Source organism: Lutra lutra, chromosome 11 (assembly GCF_902655055.1).
Source record: "Lutra lutra chromosome 11, mLutLut1.2, whole genome shotgun sequence".
NCBI classification, from domain to species: domain Eukaryota; kingdom Metazoa; phylum Chordata; class Mammalia; order Carnivora; family Mustelidae; genus Lutra; species Lutra lutra.
The window spans coordinates 97,167,553-97,187,704 of NC_062288.1; the positions used below are offsets into that span (position 1 = coordinate 97,167,553).

The 20,152-nt window shown below is 49.4% G+C and overlaps 1 protein-coding gene across 7 annotated transcripts in view; it reads left to right on the forward strand.

Moving 5' to 3' along the window:
- The first annotated feature begins 3,854 nt into the window (after positions 1–3,854).
- CLCN1 (chloride voltage-gated channel 1) overlaps positions 3,855–20,152 on the forward strand; it is a 36,195-nt gene continuing 19,897 nt past the window's right edge. For 4 of the 7 annotated variants that reach the window (XR_007121426.1, XM_047694514.1, XM_047694512.1 and 1 more), the window contains exons 1-12: positions 3,855–4,116; positions 6,782–6,902; positions 7,313–7,444; positions 7,885–8,013; positions 8,241–8,374; positions 9,445–9,522; positions 10,538–10,616; positions 15,940–16,065; positions 16,324–16,408; positions 16,624–16,725; positions 17,019–17,103; positions 17,351–17,500. Coding sequence is in view for 6 of the 7 variants with exons in the window: in XM_047694514.1 (XP_047550470.1) it covers positions 3,937–4,116; positions 6,782–6,902; positions 7,313–7,444; positions 7,885–8,013; positions 8,241–8,374; positions 9,445–9,522; positions 10,538–10,616; positions 15,940–16,065; positions 16,324–16,408; positions 16,624–16,725; positions 17,019–17,103; positions 17,351–17,500 (1,401 nt within the window). In the remaining variant the exon portion in view is untranslated. Of the gene's footprint in view, positions 4,117–6,781; positions 6,903–7,312; positions 7,445–7,884; positions 8,014–8,240; positions 8,375–9,444; positions 9,523–9,876; positions 9,956–10,537; positions 10,617–15,939; positions 16,066–16,323; positions 16,409–16,623; positions 16,726–17,018; positions 17,104–17,350; positions 17,501–20,152 lie in introns of all 7 variants that reach the window. The other 3 variants (XM_047694513.1, XM_047694515.1, XM_047694516.1) reach the window with 3 other exon arrangements.

A 20,152-nucleotide genomic window follows, 5' to 3' on the forward strand; every position in this document is an offset into this window, starting at 1 on the left:
CTGAAGAACACAGGAAGGCATGAAAAGCCTCTTGACACTGCTTGGCTGCACCGCAGTGGAAAGCAGGGGCTGTCCTCAGGAGAAGAAGGGTTGCAGAGTCTCGAAGAGGTTAAGAAATTACTGGAGCCATAGGAGTAAGCAGAGTGCCCATTTCCAGCATAAGCAAACTTTCTGGAAGTTGTACGTTTAGGAATTACAGAGCGAGGCGCTGGTTTCTGACTCGGATTGTGTGTCCTTCCCACCCCGCCCTTGAATGAGAGTATCAGGTTGAATTTCATAGCTCTCTTCCCTTCCCCCCTGCTACCTCTGCCAGGGATTCTCTGCTAAAATTATCCCCCTCCCTGAGCTGGGGGCTGCCCTTCTCTGCTGCTCTCCTCCATCCTGCTTCCTGTAAGGGGGAAGAGGAAACGTGGGCCAGGAGAGTGGACCCTCGATTTGAGGGGCGGGCAGGGCAGGCATCTGGTCTGGTCAGAGGAGGGACACAGCAATGATGGCCACGGCAAGGGACCACTTTCACCTTTACAGTCTGCCCTCCCTGCAGGCCCACGATCTAGTCATTTTCCCAGTCGTTTTTTTTTTTGTTTGTTTTTTTGTTTTGTTTTGTTTTGTTTTTTCAGAAGAAGGAAATGAGGCTCAAAGACTTCAAATACATAAAAAAGGAAGAAATGTAGCTTTAACACCACGAACTCTAGACTTAAATAGGTTTTGAAAGCTGGCCCAAAACTTTTGAGATACTGGAGACCTTGGCTAAGATACCTAACCTCATGGAACCTCAATTTCCCTTAGCTAAGAAGGAGGAAAATTATTTCTCCCTCAAAAGGTCCCAGTGAGGATTAAAAACATGAGGCAAACTCACAACATGGTGTTAGGAGGTGTTAGCGCACCACAGACGCTTGAGGATCTGCCACAGTGAGCTTCAGTTCCATGACACATTCATACTCAGTGCTTACTCTCGGGGCAGACACTGAAGAGTTTAATTCTTTTATTACCATAACCCCCCAAGTTACTGCCATTCTGTAGAAACTGAGGTCAGGATGTGAAAATGTTACCTTGAGTATATGCTTCTTGCTAACAGTATTGTGTTTGGGGCTTCCTAGCATGAGATTTTTTTTCCCCCCCTCACTTTTGGGGGAAGAAAGATTTCTCCCACTGAACTGGAAGAATGAGCCTGAGACCAAAGACTATTCCATCTTTGTGCCAGCTAGGTAGAGAATAGGCAAAAAGTGTATCATGTTTGAAAAACCAGAAGGGGGAGAGAGAGACCTGTCCAGGGCTATCAGGAAGGCCTTCTGTAGGCCTTGGAAGGGACCAAGGATTTCTCAAGATCTGTGGGGCAAGGTCCAATGGGGAGTGGAGGAGAAATGACTACCAGTGAGTACATCTAGAGAGAAAGTGTGGGGTGAGGGGGTCACTGTTGCCTAGGTGATACTAGAAAGTAGGTGGTCCTGGGTTTGGTGCCAGGCTGGATGTGCAGAGGGAAAGTGACAGCCAGAAGCCCTTAAAAGAGTAATGGTGTGTTGTCCAGTGGGCTGGGGGGCCAGATTTGAAGAGGTCTGGAAACAAGGGTGTAACCCAGAAAGTTCATGCTTAAATTGATGGAATGCCAAGGGGCTGGCTCGCTCACACTCACATATACTCCAACACACACTTTCCCCTTCACATGTGTTCCGTATAGTTATTTTTGACAACCTTCCTTCAAATATCAATTCCAGAAGTCTCTAGGTTTTATTTGGTATCATGGACCTCAAGAAAATCAAGATATCAGAAGAATACTTACCTTACACAATATACATACCTAATAGAACGCATGCATGCTTACAAGTTTGTTTCCAGATTTTGGAGCTTTTCACAGAACTCCCCAGAAACCCATCTTCCAAATAAGACCCTAAGCACCGGTCCCTGTGAGTTGTTGGGTGGAGGGTAGTCATAGTTGACATTTTATTTTCTTGTTCTCTTAAAGGATGGTAGCCCATGAGATTTCAACTCTTTGTGATGTCAAACTCAAGATAATTGCAAATCCTTGCCCTCTAGCATTAGCCGCTGTACATTTCCTTGACCCTCCCAATTTCAGGATCTGGTCTTTAGAATTGCAGCTGGCATTTCTACTTGGTTTGGTGGAATGAGGATTTTCCTGGTCCCACTGGCCTTCAAATCTTGGAATCTGTAACCAGGTCCTGATTTTCTAAGGAATAGTGAAGAAACAGTAATTGTGTTCTCGGGATTATTGATGTCCTGTAAAAAACTGTCTCCCTTCAGGAGAGCCATGCTCCACAAACAGGTGACAGTCTTTCTGTTTCCGAAACCCCCCAAAGAATCCACCTTCACCTTGGCACTGTACTGTCCTTATTAAGAAATATTCCTTTCATTTTATACCTAATACTTAGATCTCTTATGTTCATTCTGCCTAGAGAGAAGGTGAAAGTCACAGCCTTCAAGTCCATCAAACTGTCATATGTTTTTAATCATTGCTGGTGGATTATAGGCCTTCAAGCTGTAGGATTTATGTTAGAAAACATGCTTTTATTTAAAAAAAAAAAAAAGATTTATTTATGTAAGTAATCTCTATACTCAACCTGGGGCCCGACTTACACCCCCAAGATCAGGAGCCCTATCCTCCATCAGATGAGCCAACCTGCTGCCCCAGACAACCTGCTTTTAACGGCATCTGTCTCACCTGCTTTGGGCGGTTTCAGTTAGCTGTGATCAAGATTTAACTGTAGACCAGATGATTGGTGTCCCTATTCTGCTGTCCCTGAACTTGGAATATTCTGGGGCAGATCCTACTTAGTGACAGATTCTAAACTATACATTGGCTCGTGTTTGTAACTTCTTCTAAGGTGAAGAGTTCACAGGGGAAGGAATGTCCTAGGAAAATCAGTTTTTTTAAAAAAGTGACAGCGGATAAAGTAGTTTGGCCTTGGCCAAAATCTGTTTATTGATTGGAAAAGGGAAGAAGAGCAGAGTACTTCCCCTCATCTTTTATGTTTGTGGGACTCGTGATGAGATAAACTTACTCCCTGCCCCTGACTCCGGCCTCAGGCAGGCCTCTGGCCCACTTCCCCTTCTCCCCTGTTATCTAACCTGCCCTGACAGACCTAGGCAGGTGCTCCACAGTCTAAGTAGAAGCTCAGTCCCTCCGTGAAGAGTCCAGGCTTCTGGTGTGATTGACATATCTGTCTGGGAAGTGGGAGAAAGGCCAGAATCCATGGCTGTTACCCCTGCTTCCCACACCCAATGGGTAATAAGGGTGGGGTCAAGGGGATGACACCAAAGCATTATTAGCAGCATCTGGCAGATAGAAATAGCAAAGCTGGAGGAGAAAACTGAAAATCGGATGGGTTGGGAGAGCTGGTCCAACAGATGAGGACTCAGTCTTGGGAAGATACTGAGCTGGGAGCAGCCCAACAGGAAAAGATGGCAGAAAGGCACCAGTTACTCTCTCCGGTGAGTTACCCTCCCGTGTTCCCAGACGTTAGAATCACTCCAACGGCCACCCCTCACCTCTCCACACATGGAATAGGGTGCAGATCTGCCACTCCCTGGGAGCACACAGGTTGGAGAGCATGCTGAGCTGCTCTCTGTCCTGGTCTGAGCACTATTTATAGAGGGCCCAGTGCCTTGGGGCTGGAAGCCTCCTTGTGGCTATGGAGGGGGACAGTGCCGCTGGCCCTGCTGAGGGAATTCCCTGTGGGGCTGTCCCTCAGGTTCTCCTCCCAGCCCCTCCCCCATACTGCTCTCACACCTGCTTCGACCCCAAGCAGATCAGATGTGGCAGTGGGGGGGGGGGGGTCATGTGACAGAGAGATGGCTATAAATAGCTGGGGGTGGGCATGCTGCCCCAGACGCCTTGGGGACAGGCAAGAGAACAGGCTTAAGGAGCTGTATTGGGGGGGAGGACGGAGGCAAGCAGGCCAAGGCCTGGCCCAGGGAGGGAACATGGAGCCAGCTGGGTCCCTGCGGCGTGGGGACGAACACAGCTGGTGGGGTAGTGCTCCCCAGTACCAGTATGTGCCCTTCGAACACTGCACCAGCTACGGACTGCCCTCTGAGAGCGGGGCCCTTCAGCACAGGCTCCGGAGGGATGCAGGTCCCCGTGCCAACACCCGCCCCACACAGGTAAAGTCCTAAGGGGAAAGGGTGGTGGAATCAAGGAGATAGTTGTGTGATGGATTGGGGGAAATTAGGAATTAGGTGAAAAGAGGCAAAAGAGTTAATCTTTTAACTTAAAAAAGTACATGGTAATGTGTTCGAAATACGAAAATCCTTCAAAGGACCGAGCTCAGCCAAGCATGCATTTAGAGACCCATGTGGTTTTATATAACCCTGACTAACAGAACACCCGAATCCTGGGGGGACCGGCACAGCGACACATGCTGGACTAGCTCGTGCTTATATAACCTGCATGGAGGGATAGGCATGGGAACCCCCACCCCTGTGTGTGCAAGCTGTGTCTTACACCCTCACCCCAATGCAGACACCATCAGAGCTCTCCCTCCTGACCCTCAGCAGAACACGCACAAACACTTCTGAGAAGGCAGAAGGAAGGTGCTAAGATAAGTAGAGAAACTAACTGGATTGCTTGTGAGTGATCAAAGATACACCCGGGTCAACAGGAGCAGAAGAAATGCAATCAAACTTTTAGGTGGGAAGGGTTGATCAGATAAGAACCTATTAAGTGGTAGGGGCCTGGGAAGATAGAAGTGCATGTTCCCGGGGAGAGGGGATTGGGAATGTCCAGGAATATCCAGGCATAACCTCCCTGCCCAGGAGTGGGGAGTGGTGCATCACAGACATCTAGAAAGGGGAAATGGGAGGGCACGACCACGGGGAAGCTTCTTGAGGTTGCCATGGATCGACAGGGAAGTGAGGGTCAGTGAGGAAAGGCGATTGCAGAGTATCCAGGATGGATCCTGTCAGGACCAGGAAGCCAGACTTTAAAAAGTGTTTTAGCTGAAGATAGGTCCAGGAGCGATTAGGGGGATCTAGATAGGGTGGGGACCTGAGGGGGACTTCACGGGTGATGTCAGCATTGGGGGCCACGAGTCTATAAGAGTCATGCTGCAGTCTTAGTCCCCAACATGAGGCAACCCTGGGGAAAGGGGGCAGCGGGGGCGGGATGGGGGCACAAAGTCAGAGGAGGCTGGAATGGTGAGTGGAAGGGAGGGCATTTCCTAGGGAAGCTGGAGCCTGCTCTGGCCTTGGAACACAGGATGAGATTGGACAGAAAGACCCCTGCTCATGGCCTTGGGCTCTTCTCACCCGTGTTCACCAAGCTACCTGGGTGGGGAGAGTGAAAAGTAAAAGGCACTTTCTGCTGACAGTGAGGAGACCAGGCAGACTAGCATGGAGCTTCATGCGGGAAAGGAATGGTAAATTAATTTGGGAAGTAGAGTTGGCTTGAAAGCAAAGACAAGGGGTTTGGACTTAAGTTTTTCTCTGTTTAATTTTCATTATGGAAAATTTCAAACTTAAAAATAGACCCATATGACGAATCCCCAAGCACCCCTTACCCAGCTTCAACAATTAGCAATATTTTGTCGACATTGTTTCAGCTGACCTTCCCATGCCCAGCCTCCCTGTTCCACACACTGGTGTTTTTGTCCATGAATCCCAGACGCAGCATCCCCTTCAGATTTGGGTCGTCCGTTCCCTCCCCAGACCTGCTTTGATGCCATGCTCAGCCCTGAACCAGCTGGCTCTGATTTGGCTCTTTTAGGTGTTTCCCAGCCAGGGTTTGGTTTGGAGGACCCCCTCCCTCACCTCCACCAGCCTAGGACCAGAGGCAGCTGAGACAGCAGGTGGAGAGGGACATGCCCTAAACTGCATGGGTAGTGTCTGCCCTCTGAGGCCAGGTGGGACAGGGAGGGACACACTGTCTCCCTCAGTCACTAACCTCATCCCAGAAGATGAAACAGCCATGAGCCGGGCCGTTAGTGTGCGCCTGTCCAGAACTGGGGTGTAAACGCTGCCACTCATATTGTGAAATCAAATCTCTCTTACCCAGGCTCTCCCAGAACCAGCAACACGGCCTGGCCTGACCCTGGCCTCAGAGGACAGACCTAGTACAGTGGGGGAAGGACAGACTAAAAGCAGTGAGAGCCCTTGCTCCCTCTGCCCTAAACACACATGCCCTGCACAGCAATGAGAGCAGAGGGCTACCAGATCAGAGGGGTACCCCTCTGCCCTCCCCACACTTCGTGAGCATCTAGTTATCCTGGTCTAGGGAGTCCCTTACCAGGACTGGCCCCTGTTTGTGCACATGAGCACAGGGAGGCAAGGTGGATGGGCTTTCTCTGAGCTTGGCAGAGCATCTGAGGGGCCTCAAGAAAAGCCAGACACACCAAGATGGAAAAACCAAGAGTCACCTTCTTGTCTGTCCTCATGGGTCCATGTGAGGATTCCTAGGAAGGAAGGGGGTGGCTAGGATGGTAGAGAGACAGAGGCTGAAACACTGTAAGCTGGAACAAAACACCTAATTGACACGGATGTCCAGTCTTAGCAGAGTTACTGTGTCTCTACTGCAGAGTAGGAATTGGCCTCCTTGAAGGCCTCCCTTGACCAAGATGGGCGCAGACAGAGAGAGGGTGAGGATGGACAGGTAGGTAAGGAGTGGAAGCATGCAGAGAGCTCAGGGAGGGTTCGGCCACAAAAGGGTCCTATGCTAGGCCCTCAACACCCAGGAGTTTAAAAAGCTGTTTTCCCTGCAGGTCTCTGTGCTTCCCTCTTATCTATTTCTTCTACCTCCAGCAAAACAGACATTTCCCATTCTCTCTGTGTCCAGATTTATGGTCATTACAAACAGCAATTCTCAGACAAGGAGCAGGACACAGGGATGCCCAAGAAGACGGGTTCCAGTGAGAGCGTGGACAGCAAGGATGAGGATCACTATTCTAAATGTCAAGGTGATGGGGCCTTCAGGCTAAAGGCATCTGGAGTGGAAGGAAGTACAGGGACTAGGAGAATAACTGGGAAATACCCATCCTCCACCCTCCCCATATCCACACTAGAGTCCTCCTCCTAGCAACAAGGAAAGGCATCCCTCTCTGTCTCCTCTCACTTTGCCTTATTCCCTACTCTCCCACTCACCCCCCAGGAAACAAGAGTTTTAGAAGGCATTCAAGTATCCCAAGGGGAATTGGACTGGGGTGCCTTTGAAAGGGACAGGGGCACAGCTGGCAGAGAGGTGAATAGAAGCTTGGTGAATGAACCATACAGCAAGACCCTGGGGGCCCCGCTCTTCCAGTCCAGTCCTCAGTCAGAGCCCACAGTGGTGACTGGATAGCTGCTCTCCTTTGCCCTTCCCTCTTCTCAGGCTGTGTCCACCGCCTGGGACATGTGATGAGAAGAAAATTAGGAGAAGACTGGATCTTTCTGGTGCTCCTGGGACTGCTTATGGCTCTGGTTAGCTGGAGCATGGACTATGTCAGTGCCAAAACCCTTCAGGGTAGGTTTACCGTGGCCCTTCAGCCTCTCCCTCACGATGGCTATTTCTTGAGTTCCTACCTAGGACAAGTTGGGTGTTCGGGGAGGCGGGTGTTGCCCAGAGGAGATCTGGCCCAGGATAAGACCAGATCTGGACCCAGATCCATTTCTCCTGCCCCTTCACCTGCTACCAGCGAAGCTGATGGTGCCCCTCTAATTAGGTGACCAACTCATCCCCATTTTCCCAGGAGTTTTTTGGTTTGAGCACTGACCACCCCGAGTCCCAGGCACCCCTCAGTTCTGGGCCAGCCGGCACAGTTGCTAACTGTGTGCCTGCTCAAGTAGGGTCGGCAGCATCGTCGGGGCATGAGGACGTTCACGGCACAGCGGTGCGCTACGGCCGTGGGGGAGTGGCGACATCCCCGCCACCCTAGCACTGAACCCAGGCTCGTGTCTCTGCAGCCTACAAGTGGAGCTATTACCAGATGCAGCCCAACCTGCCTCTGCAGTACCTGGTCTGGGTCACCTTCCCGCTAACTCTCATCCTCTTCAGTGCCCTCTTCTGCCACCTCATCTCTCCCCAGGCTGTTGGTGAGAACTGACCCCATCCTCCCCGTGTCATATGGTCGGCACAATCTCATTGGCCTCCAGACCTTTCCAGTCCACTTTCTCCTCCTCCCAGCCCTCCTGACAACCCTTTCCCCTGCTCTGCCATCGTCCCCCCACCTACCCCCATGGCCAAGTCCACTGTCTGGACGTTCCTCTCCCTTTGAACCTCTTGTTGGAAGCTGTGCATAATCATTCTTTGACCCTTCTAGGCTCTGGAATCCCTGAAATGAAGACAATACTCCGTGGGGTGATCCTGAAGGAGTATCTCACCCTCAAGGCCTTTGTGGCCAAGGTTGTGGCCTTGACTGCGGGGCTGGGCAGTGGCATTCCTGTGGGGAAGGAGGTAGGTCCACTGGTACTCCAGCAGGGGGCAGCACTGAGCCCAGAGGGAGCCCCGGGCCCAGGAAGAGGCAGTGCCAAGGGGCACTGGGGAAGGAAATCAATACTCGGGAAGTTCCTAGTCCTGACGCAGAATGACAGACCTGTCTGAGCTGGTGGGGACATAGAGCGGAGCCTCCAGCCTGGGCACTGTGGACATTTGGGGCTGGATAATTCTTGGGTCTGAGGGGCTCCCCTGTGCATTGTAGGAGGTTAACAGCACCCCTGGCCTCTACTCCCTAGATGCTAGGAGTGGCCCCCAGTTTTGACAATCAGAATATCTCCAGACACTGGCAAATGTCCCCGGGGTTGGGGGGAATAGAGAGTCTCCCCCAGCTGAGCACCAATTTCCTTGTTTTAATATGTGGAAGCTGAGACCCAGAAAAAGGCTGTGCTTTTTCCAAGGTTCCGCTGCTGTGCATTCTTGCCCTGCTACAATCGGGGATCCACATGGCAGCCAGAGTCGTCTTTCCAAAAAGCAGTCAGTACTGGCTGACGTCTGCTTCGGAACTTCTAGTGGCTTCCCAGTCTTCTCACAATAAAACCCCAACTTCTTACTGGGGCCTAGGAGACCTGTGCTGATCTGGCTTCTCTCTGGTCTCTGGGCCTCTCAAGCTGCCCTTCATTCACTGTGTTTGGGTGACAAGCTCTTCCCGTCCCTCAACCACACAAGCTGTTCCTGTACCAGGGCTCCTGCCCCTGCTGTTCTCTGTTCCTCCTGACATGCATGTGGCTCCCAACCTCATCTCAGTGGAGATACTGCTCAGTTGTGATGGCTGAGTGCCTTCTCTAGTCCCCCACTGTACCCTCGTCTGTCCTGCCTCCTCCTCCCCTTACCCTCCCTCATCTTCTGTCCCTAGAGCTTCCCTGAGATGCTGGTCCACCCCACCCCTTGCTCTCTGGATTGTAGATCCCGAGGGCATACCCTCTGTCTTGCTCACTACTGTATTTTGGGCACCTTGCTCAGTGCCTGGAGCCACAAATCTCCCATCTGGACCCCCAGCCCCTGACCTGTCCACTCCTTCTCTCTCTCAGGGCCCTTTTGTCCACATCGCCAGCATCTGTGCTGCTGTCCTCAGCAGGTTTATGTCGATGTTCTGTGGAGTCTATGAGGTAAGGTTGAGAAAGTAAAATGAGGGAGGGGCTGTGTGTGTTCGGGGCCTCGGGAGGGCTGTCTGTGCTGGGCTGGCCGCGATGCTGACGTGGGGCACTGCGCTAACCCACGCTCCCTTATCCTCTTCACACACACCCCCACCCGCCTACCCCAGCCACATGTTGCCATCCCCAAGACACCCCTCCCTTCTTGATCCACACCCCTGCTCCAGACCTGCACCCTGGCCAGTTCCTCTGCTGCCCTCCTGTCTAGCCCTGTCCCTTGGTCTCCCTAGCCCCCACCCCATCCCTCATGATCACTGCTGCCAGCCCCAGCCCTCTACTCTCCTCGTCCTGCGTGCTTCTCTGTTGCAGACCGTGTCTGGGCAGCTTGATCTCCTGGTGTCGGCCTGTGCGGTGGGCGTGGGATGCTGCTTTGCAGCCCCTATTGGAGGCAAGTCCCACTTCCTCCCTACCCTGTTCCCTGAGCACGACTTGGAAGGGGGTTGGAGTGGCTGCCTAACCTTTGGGGTGGAGAGGGTGCTCGCCAACGGGACTAGTGGGTGGGCATTCAAAGAGTGACCCAGATCGCAGCCCCTGGCTTGCAGGCACCCATACTTCTCTACCAGAGGGCTGTGTGTTCCTTTGTGGCTGGCGGCTGGTTTACGCAGGCTTTATTGGTACTGTTTGTCTGGAGTCCTTTCTGTTTCTCTTGCTACCGACATTTCTTGCCCTGGGCCATCCCCATCTCCAGCCCCTCTCTGATGATCACTTATTGGCTGACATGCCTTCCACATATTTATCTTTAATTTCATTTTCTGTGTTTGGACTTGCGCTATGAGGTCACTTCCTGTTTGCCAAACTAACTGAGTTTCACTTGGCCTGGGAATCACTGGGGAGGTGGGGGCCACTCTGATTCCCTGTGACTTAAGCCTCCCCTTCTGCCTTATTCCCCACCCTTGCTTGTTCTCCATTCCTCTCTGGCCCCCTTCCCTGCCCCTCCTGTCTGTCTGTGTGTCTGTCTCTCCCCTAGTAGCAGCCGTACTATTACACTGACATGCTGACCGTGGGCTGCGCGGTAGGAGTCGGCTGTTGTTTTGGGACGCCACTTGGAGGCAAGTATTCACCCCTCCTGTATCAGTCCACTGCCTAGGCTGGCGCTCCAGCCAGGTTTTGTCAGCAACCCCAAGTGCACTATTGCCACTTAAAATGGGAGTACGGCAAGAATAATGAACTTTTACTGAGTATTTGCTATGCGCTAGTGACATTCTACGTGTCTCTCTACATTCACTCCTGCTAAAAGCCATATGAGAGCCACAGTGCAGAGGAGAGGAAGGAGAAAACTGATTACAGAGAGGGTAAGGGACTTGCGCGAGTGGGAGAGCCAGGAATGAAAACCCGAGCAGCCTCCCGGTTTCTGTCCTTGTCTTAAATAAAGCCTGTCGATATTGTTGGACATGTTTGCCCTCCGCTTGCGACCACGTCTTCTACCGGGGGACTCTCCGTGGTTTGTTCTCCAAGGGAAAACTTCCATTTGTGCGTGTTATTAGGACACGGGTGTGTAGGTGGGCCTTAGGCTCACAGTCAGCTTTCACGAGGGCTACAGATGGGAGTTAAACCCCGTAGCTCCCTGATAGCAGCTTAAACCTGATGTTAGCTCTTTCTGCATGTAGACGGCAAAGGGTGGTTTTTCGGACTGTCACCTGTGTCCTGGAACACGAACAAATGGGTCCGGACAGGGAGAGCAGCTGTACCTGTTTGTTTACGACTCAGTGCTAGTTGTAATAGGATGAACGCAGGTGGGATTACATGGATCCTTCATTGGAGTCATTGGATTCCAGCTGACAGCTGGGGAACAAAATTGCTGGAAAAGCCTATGCTTCTTCCACACACCTGCTGTGAGAGGTATCTTTTCAATTATGAAAATGTCATCAGTGCCTTCGTAGAGGAGTGTCCAGGTAGCTAACAGGACCTGGCTCAGAAATGACGTAGGGATAAGCGTTCAGAGTGAATGGAAGTGCGTCCTGCTCGCTTATCCTGACGCTGCACAGCCCGCACAGCTCAAGGAGGTCACATCAGCTAGCATCCCTCTGCACTCTGGCTCTTGTCATTGAAGTCACCAGTCCCCATGAGTGAGGGGTGTGTCTGAATTTCCGTACAGGTTAGACATCACACACTTACATTTATTCCCACTTTCACCTTTACTTACTCTTTTCGCCTTACAAATCCAGAAGATCTAAAAACATTTTTAGACAGGTAGACTTTTTAAATTTTGGTTGTAATCAGCCAGATTCTTTTAAAATGAAGAAAATCTGGGTTTGGGGTTTTTTGTTTTGTTTTGTTTTGTTTGCATAAAACTGGAATTTCTAGGATGAACGAGGAAGGTTCTCTAGGTTCGGTAGAGACTATAGGAAAGGTAAGAGAGTTACAGATAAAACATGCCTCTTGATGTGAGAAAAGGTTCAGGACTGAAAAATTGAGGTGCCATTTTCAGGATGTTTATATTGAATACAAGTAATAAATGTCCTGGCAGGTAGTTTTATTTGATTGTTTTCCTTTTTTTTAATGATCATAGAATAATCCTGAAAGAAAAACAATTAGTAATAAGGTAATTTATTCACTACGTTGCCAACTCTTAATTCCTTACACCACTGCAAAAAGAATGCTTCCACATTCTGCTAAAACGGCAAACATCCTTTTTCTTCCATCATCTGTCCTCTGGGTACTGTGCTCCCAGGCGCTCACAGCTGAGAGGGTGGCCGGGCTGACAGACCGGTCCTCCAGCCCACTCAAAGAGGTGTCTCCAGGGCCTCTTGGGCAAAGTGCAAAGAAGGCTGTGAGGACAGGGTGCTTTGGACAGAAGAAAAGGCATCGCATAGTTACGATCTGGGGGCTCTAATCACAGGAGATGAGAGAATCACTAGAGGATGCAGGGGAACTTATGGGCTGCATCATGAGGGTCCTCAGCGGCCACACACGAGAACATAGATTCTGTTCTCCAGGCTAGACTTTGTCCAAATGTGTTTTACAGAACATAGTTCTCCACGGTGTTAATAGATGTAACATGTGAAAGGGCCCCAAGGTCAAATAAGTTGGAAGATGCTATGTTAAACAGACCGTTTTTCTGAACTGGAGAAGTGACCAGAATGTTGGCTATGCCGGGAGGCATTGTGAATATGCAAACTGTGGCTCAAACACAGCCTTTCCCACAGAATCCCTTTAGCGAGGAACTTCTCATGAGGCTCCTAGTATCTCACAGATGGACTTTGGGAGATTCGGCCATGGGCGAAGGGGAGCCACTGAAGAATTCTGAACAAGGAAGTGACATGTCAAACTGCGTCTGTCCCATCCCTTTGGCAGAAGTGTGCGGAATAGAACTGGCCCGTGGATTAACAGGATTCATCTGAGATTAACAAGAAGACCATTGTAGCCCTAATGCTAGATGATGAGAGAGTGAACTGGATGGGGGCAGAGGAGAGAGAGAGAGAAGGGGATGATACATACGTAGTGATAGGAGGTCAAATTGACGGGACCTGGAGGTTGATTTTGTGCAAGGTTATAAAGGATGAGAGAAGAAGAGGAATTTGGGCCAGTTCCCAAAGTTCATTTCGAAGAAAACTGGATGGCCAGTGGTGCTAGTAAGCCAAACAAGGAATATAGGAAGTGAAACAGGTCTGGAGGAGTTGATCAATTTTACTTTATTTTTTTAAAAAAGAGAGATTTGTTTATTTATTTTGACAAAGGAGAGAGAGGGAAGGGGTGGAGGGGCAGAGGGAGAGAACCTTCAGGCAGACTCCCTGCTGAGCCCTGCGCTCCATCCCTCCACCCAGGAGATCATGACCCGACCCGAATCCAAGAGTCAAGAGTCGGACGCTTTACCAACTGAGCCTCCCAGCTGACCCCGGTTTTACTGTAGATAGGTTGAGTTTGAAGTTCCTGTGGCAGAGCCAAGTGATACCAAATAGGCAGCCAGATGGGTGAGTTTGAGGTTCAGGAACTGAGCTGGAAACATCACTCTGCAACCCAGTAGCGTGGAGGCGGCAGCTGAAGCCGTGGGCATAAATGGAGCTAAGAGAGTGCGTCTGTGAGTAGCAAGGACAGGACACCAAGGCAAGGAAGGCCCTAGCCTGGGCGGAGGCAAAGGAGCCAGAGCAGGGGCACAGAGAACATCCAGGGTGCCAGGAGAGAGCCAGCTCCAGAAGAGTCTTAGAGACTAGAGAGTTTGCAAAAGCTGTTTGTGTTTGTAAGGCTTTGTTTGCTTTTAGAAGCACATTTTCTGTTTGGCTCCGACGAATATTAAAATCAGTTCTCATTCCTGAGGATACAGTGACAGACTGCTAGGGAAAGCATCCCAGAACCACCTCGTAGGAAAGAAAATCTAGCCTGGGGTTTCAAAAAAAAAAAATGGTTGTAAAATATGCATAAGTTGGATAGCTTACACCCCAGCAAATCAAAGCTGGTTTGGTTTTATTACTACTCAAGAAAAGGAGAGACTTGCCCCACCTGCTTCCCCACTGTGTCAAATCATCCTTTTAGCCGGAGGACACAGATGCCTCACCTGATGTGATTTGAGGAGCAGGGGCAGAAGGGGTGGCTGGCAGCTCTCTCTGCCCCCAATTCCACCATCCCTCGCTCCGTTTTCTGAAATTTCACCCGTTCTGTTCTCTTTTGTTCTCTTTCCTTCCCATCCTCTCCTCACTGTTCATACACAGAATAGGCACTAAGGCTTGATAATGTACCAGGCATGGGATAGGTGGGGGGCTCCAAGGAATTTTTGATCCTAGAGAGAACTCTGAGATGGAAACAAATCACTCTGTCTGCAAGTGGCAAGTGCCCCAAAAGTCCCAAACTCTGAGACAGGAAGGTGATGAGAGGGGCCTTTTCTACTTGATGAGGGGTGCTGGGAATGCCTTCTGGGAGAGGGTGGCGTTTGAGCTCACCACTAGGGCCCTTCGGCCAAGTGCTGCAGCTACTAGACGAGCGGGTAATGGTTGGGCCCCCACCCCCCCACCCCCATGCTGCAAGTAACTTCCTGTGACTGTGAAATAGAGGGGGGACTCTTGAGGAATTTGAGAAATGTAACTTCAAGTACAGAACAGAGAGAAAAAATGGCTGGGGTGTGAGATGCTCCCTGAAGGGGAAGAGGGGAGCCGGTGGGGGTCTCAGGCAGGCCAGCAACTGTCCACCATGGGGAGAAAGGAGGAGACAAACCTCATCTGGCTCATGGCCTCTCATGGGGCCAAGTTCTTATCCATTTTTCTGATGATATGCCTCAGTTCCCTGGTTTCTCCTCATTTCTGATAAAGATTTGTCATCAATTTTTACTTTGCATCTAATCAAAGTCCACTCCCTTATTCTTAATATGTTCAAAGGTTACTTTTTTTGCCGTCTCTTGAATTTTGTTTTTATGCCCTCCTTAGCATTCCTTATTTTGTCCCTCCCCATGCCTACTGTTGGTCTGTGTATCTACCAACTCATTGTCCAGTCCACTATCTGCTCTTGGAAACAGTAGTGCTTAGGACTTTCGATTAGCTTTCCTCCTATCTCACTCACCTTTTTCTTAAGCAAAATTGTTTTTAACTTCTAGCTTCTTGGTTTTTCTCCTTGTTTGGTTCTTTTAAGTCAGGTTTTTAATGTGGTTTTTTTTTTTTTTTTTCATAAAAAACTCTGGGTGAATCTTCTACTTTCTTTTCTTAGAACATTGAGTATTGTCAGCTCTCATGAAGTTTTGTTGTTGTTTTTTTTAAGATTTTATTTATTTATTGGACAGACAGAGATCACAAGTAGGCAGAGAGGCAGGCAGAGAGAGAGAGGAGGAAGCAGGCTCCCCACTGAGCAGAGAGCCCAATGCGGGGCTCAATCCCAGGACCCTGGGATCATGACCTGAGCTGAAGGCAGAGGCTTTAACCCACTGAGCCACCCAGGCGCCCCTCTCATGAAGTCTTTTTGTGTTCATTTTGGTTATTTGTTCTTTATAAACTTGCCCTATGGTATATGGCGCATGGGAGGAATGTGAAGGAGAGTCCCTATAAATCCTGAGCTCTGCTTGGCAACGCTGCTGAGCACCTGCTCTGGAAAGGTTCTCTCTCCTAACTTCTCTGCAGAAACTTGCATAACTGTGGACATGTGACAATTGTGAATCCCACCCAACCCTACTTTCTAAGGGAGAGAGAGGGAGGACCACCTGATCTTCCTGGTTTGTGGGTTGAGGACCACCCCTCCTCCCACTCCACCCCCCCCACCCCCCCGTCCTCCCTGTATCTTTGTTGGACCACATCCCCAGCCTGCAAACCACTGCCAGCAGGAGCCAGTGTATGGTTTAGAGCACGAGGTTCCAGGAGACCATTACTTCCCACTACTGTTCCCTCGGGATTCAGGCCCGCAGGTGGGAGAGCTTCTCGCTTTCCTCTGCACCTGACTACCTCCACGCCCCTGCAGGAGTGCTGTTCAGCATCGAGGTCACCTCTACCTACTTTGCCGTGCGGAACTACTGGCGAGGATTCTTTGCGGCCACGTTCAGTGCCTTTGTTTTCCGCGTACTGGCCGTGTGGAACAAGGATGCAGGTAACAGGGCAGCCTGGGGTGGAGGCTGGAACTGGGGTGGGGAACAAATCTCCTTGGGGCCGTTTAGAAAAGGAATGGATGCCATTATTTGGAAAGAGGGCCCAAGGCCCAAGGATATAGGGCAAAGATCTAGGTCATAGCCTGGGAGGAAGGAAAGAGCTGACCCTCAGCTGATGACTCCAGCCTCCCCCACCCCCACTCCCAGCACCGGGTTTCTGTGGTGCTCCCACCATGATGCCTGGCCTTTCCATCCCACAGTCACCATCACTGCTCTCTTCAGAACCAATTTCCGAATGGATTTCCCCTTTGATCTGCAGGAGCTCCCAGCCTTCGCCATCATTGGGTCAGTGGGGTTGGCTGCTTGGGAGTGGTGAACAGGGCGTGGGGTGCGGCGTCAGCCGGAAGGGGCCCCGGCTGGAAGAAGGTGGGGCAGACCTGGATAAGTGTGAATTGCTGAGGGCAAGAGGGCAGAAAGGGAGGGTGGACACCTGGTATTTGTCTCCCGCTGAGGGCAGGTCTGCGAAGAGGGTTCAATTGCTGTATAACTTATGCCCTCAGGATTTGCTGTGGCTTCCTGGGAGCTGTATTTGTGTACCTGCATCGCCAAGTCATGCTTGGTGTCCGAAAGAACAAGGCCCTCAGCCAGTTTCTGGCGAAGCAGTGAGTCACTGCCCTTCTGTGTCCTACCCGTCTCCATTCTGCTTTCTCCATGAGCCCCTCCCTTTTAATCTTTGTCAAAGGCCGTCCTTGCCTGTAGGTGGCTAGCGATGAAATATAGGAACCCAATATACCACACAGGGGAGCAAGGGGTGTGGTCTGCCCCTTAAAAGTTGCTTTTTGGTGACAAGAATGTCATGTGCTTAAAGAGCTGAGGCTGCGTGGGCCCAGCTCGCTGGGTCAGCGTGGCGTCCCCTGGGGCTAACTTGCAGGGTTCCAATCTGTTTCTTTTTCAGCCGCCTGCTGTATCCCGGAATAGTCACCTTCATCATTGCCTCATTCACCTTTCCACCAGGAATGGGTCAATTCATGGCTGGAGAGGTCAGCTCCAAGGAGTCTGGGGGGTGGGAGGGGTCATGTCACTGAGCACATGACCAGACTCAGCCAGGGCAGGGCCACAGCAGACATTCCTCAGGCTTCTGAGCTCTTTTGCTCAAGGGTAGAACCTCTCCCCTGAGAGAAGAGCAGGAGGGCCCCTCGAACAATGAGACTGGGGGAGCAGTTCTGTACAGAGCGCTAGTACCTGACATCCTTGGAGACCTCCCCCTTTTACTTCCTTCTCTCACAGCTGATGCCTCGTGAAGCCATCAGTACCCTGTTTGACAACAACACGTGGGTAAAGCATGTGGGTGACCCTGAAAGCCTGGGCCGGTCGGCCGTGTGGATCCACCCACAGGTCAATGTGGTCATCATCATCTTCCTCTTCTTTATCATGAAGGTACCCCTCCTTGCACTCCTAACCTCTTAAGCTCCTGTCCCTTTTCAACCAGGAACCCACGGTTTGCATAAGAACTTCATTGGGGCTTTGTCCAACCTAAAGAGAAATAGCTATGCTCCCATAGCCTAAGTGAGTTGCTCACCTACAGAAGTGAGCCCAGATCTGGGTTAATTGCTCCCTTCATGTCAACCTAGCAATGTTGCCATAATTACCATAAGCCTGCTAAAGGTTCCACTTGCTAAATGATCAAGATGTCACAGCAGCCTAGTAAATGAGGAAGAGACAGGGTTGAGCAACTTAGATAACGTATAAACACCTGACATAAATTAACCAAATCCCCCACATATTAGATAATTAGGTACTTCATCTCCTATATCCAATTATCTATCTTTAGATGATTTGCATATCCATTTGTCCCTACCTAGTGGGTAATCTCTTTTCTAGAATTGCCAAAGAGATTAAATATTTAACTCAATTTTTTAGTGACTATAAATAATTTTTAAGACTTTATTTATTTAGAGAGAGCATGCTCATGAGCTCAGAGAGGAACAGAGGGAGCAGGAGAGAGAGAGAATCCTACCCAGACTCCCTGCTGAGCATGGAGCCCAACATGGGACTCAATCCCACAAACCTAGGATCATGACCTAAGGCAAAAATCTAGAGTCAGACACTTAACTGACTGAGCCATGTAGGCGCCCTATAAGTAATTTTTTTTTAAGATTTTTTATTTTTTTGAGAGAGAGAGAGAGAAGCACAAGCTAGGGGAGCAGCAGCAGGAGAGGGAGAAGCAGACTCCCTGCTGAGCAGGGAGCCTTATGTGGGGCTTGATCCCAGGACTGTGGATTCATGACCTGAGCTGAAGGCAGATGCTTAACCAGCTGAGCCACCCAGGTGCCCCTCTATAAGTAATTTTTATACATGTTGTTATTTCCCCTTTTGCTGGTGAGGCCATGAGGATTTTGCTACTTGCAAGCTATTTTCTTTTCATTTCAATTAGGAAACCAAAGCTGGCCTCTTCCACATCTTCATAGGCTTCTCAGTCACTGCTTTATACAAGCACACTCTTATTTCCACCCCCAGTTGTGACATCTATTATAATTGCTGCTTTCCCCATTTTGTTTTCTTTCTCAGTGATTGCCTTATTACAAATCCTATGTCTTGCCTGAATGATCCAACATTTTCCTCTGTACATTAAGGTTCTCATTCAAAAGTTTGTCCACACTGAACGTTCATGCTTTTGAATATTCACTCATTCATGACACATTTTTTGAATCTATATTTTCCCAGGATATGAGTCACTAAGTTATATTTACATTATAATAGCTGTCATGGGTTCATTTATTCCATAAATGTTATTACATACCTACCGTGTGCCAAATATATAATATTTGATTGTTGTACTTTGGCAAAGCTCATGTTATGGTTGAAAAAAAATGTCTTTGTTTTTGGCTGCTCCTTTAATGTACTTGTCAAGGACCCTGTGATTAAAGACACCAGGTGCTTGACACACCAGGTTCCAACTTTGTGACTTATATTCTCAGGATTTGCTCTGGGTTTCTGGAAACTGCATCTCTGCATGTTCTTTCCCGTTCCACTCCGTGTGGGTTCAGGGGGTCGGCAGCTTCAATATTTTGTACACCCACTTTATTACCTTCAAGAGATTTGATATTTTCATTGTAAGTAAGTTCTCAGCCTTGTTAAGGAATTGACTTTAGGACTTTCAATACAGAGTTCCTCTTCTCTAACTTATAAATCCCAGCTTCCTGTAAGTAACCAAATCCAAGCTTTGATAGCCTCTCAAGATTTATTGTTCAAGGATAATGATTGTGTTTTCCTGATGTTCCTCTAGACTGAACTATATGGTAACTTTGGGATCATACATATTTTTAAAATGTCAAGCTCTTGCAAAGTTTTGTAGAAACAAAATACCATATATTTTTCAACATTTCCCCTACACCTCACCTCACCTCCCCAGATTCCCAAGTATGTATCTGGATTTAACTTCACAGATTAAAGTTTATTCTGGGAGGCCTACTTGGATTGTACAGCAGGACTCAACTGTATGTCGCTATTATTAATTTCTCACTGAATCACATCCTTGGTAATGTTTACATCATGCACGTAACAGGGGAAGAAGCTCACATACTTCCTGGGCTATATTTCAAGCCTCACAGTTTGCATCAGGCCTATGCCATTCCATAATATTTAAAAATGTAGGGGCATCTGGGTGGCTCAGTGGGTTAAGACCTCTGCCTTCGGCTCAGGTCATGATCTCAGGGTCCTAGGATTGAGCCCTGCGTTGGGCTCTCTGCTCAGTGGGGAGCCTGCTTCCCTGCCTCTCTCTCTGCCTGCTTGTGATCTCTGTCTGTCAAATAAATAAATAAAATCTTAAAAAAAAATAAAAATAAAAATGTAACTAACACCACTCATTGCTATAAATCCATGGTATTGTCCAATTATCACTGCTTCCAGCATTTTCACTTTTCTGTTATTGGACACATATGCATCCATCCCTTTATCTATTCCTAAGTGTAGGTGATAGGCTACATAACCAAATTAGAATATAAAAGTGACTGGAACTATTTTTCCACAGTCTGGTTTGAAATTTAGCCTGTGTGGGCTTCCGGCGGTATTCACACAGGCAGATAAGAT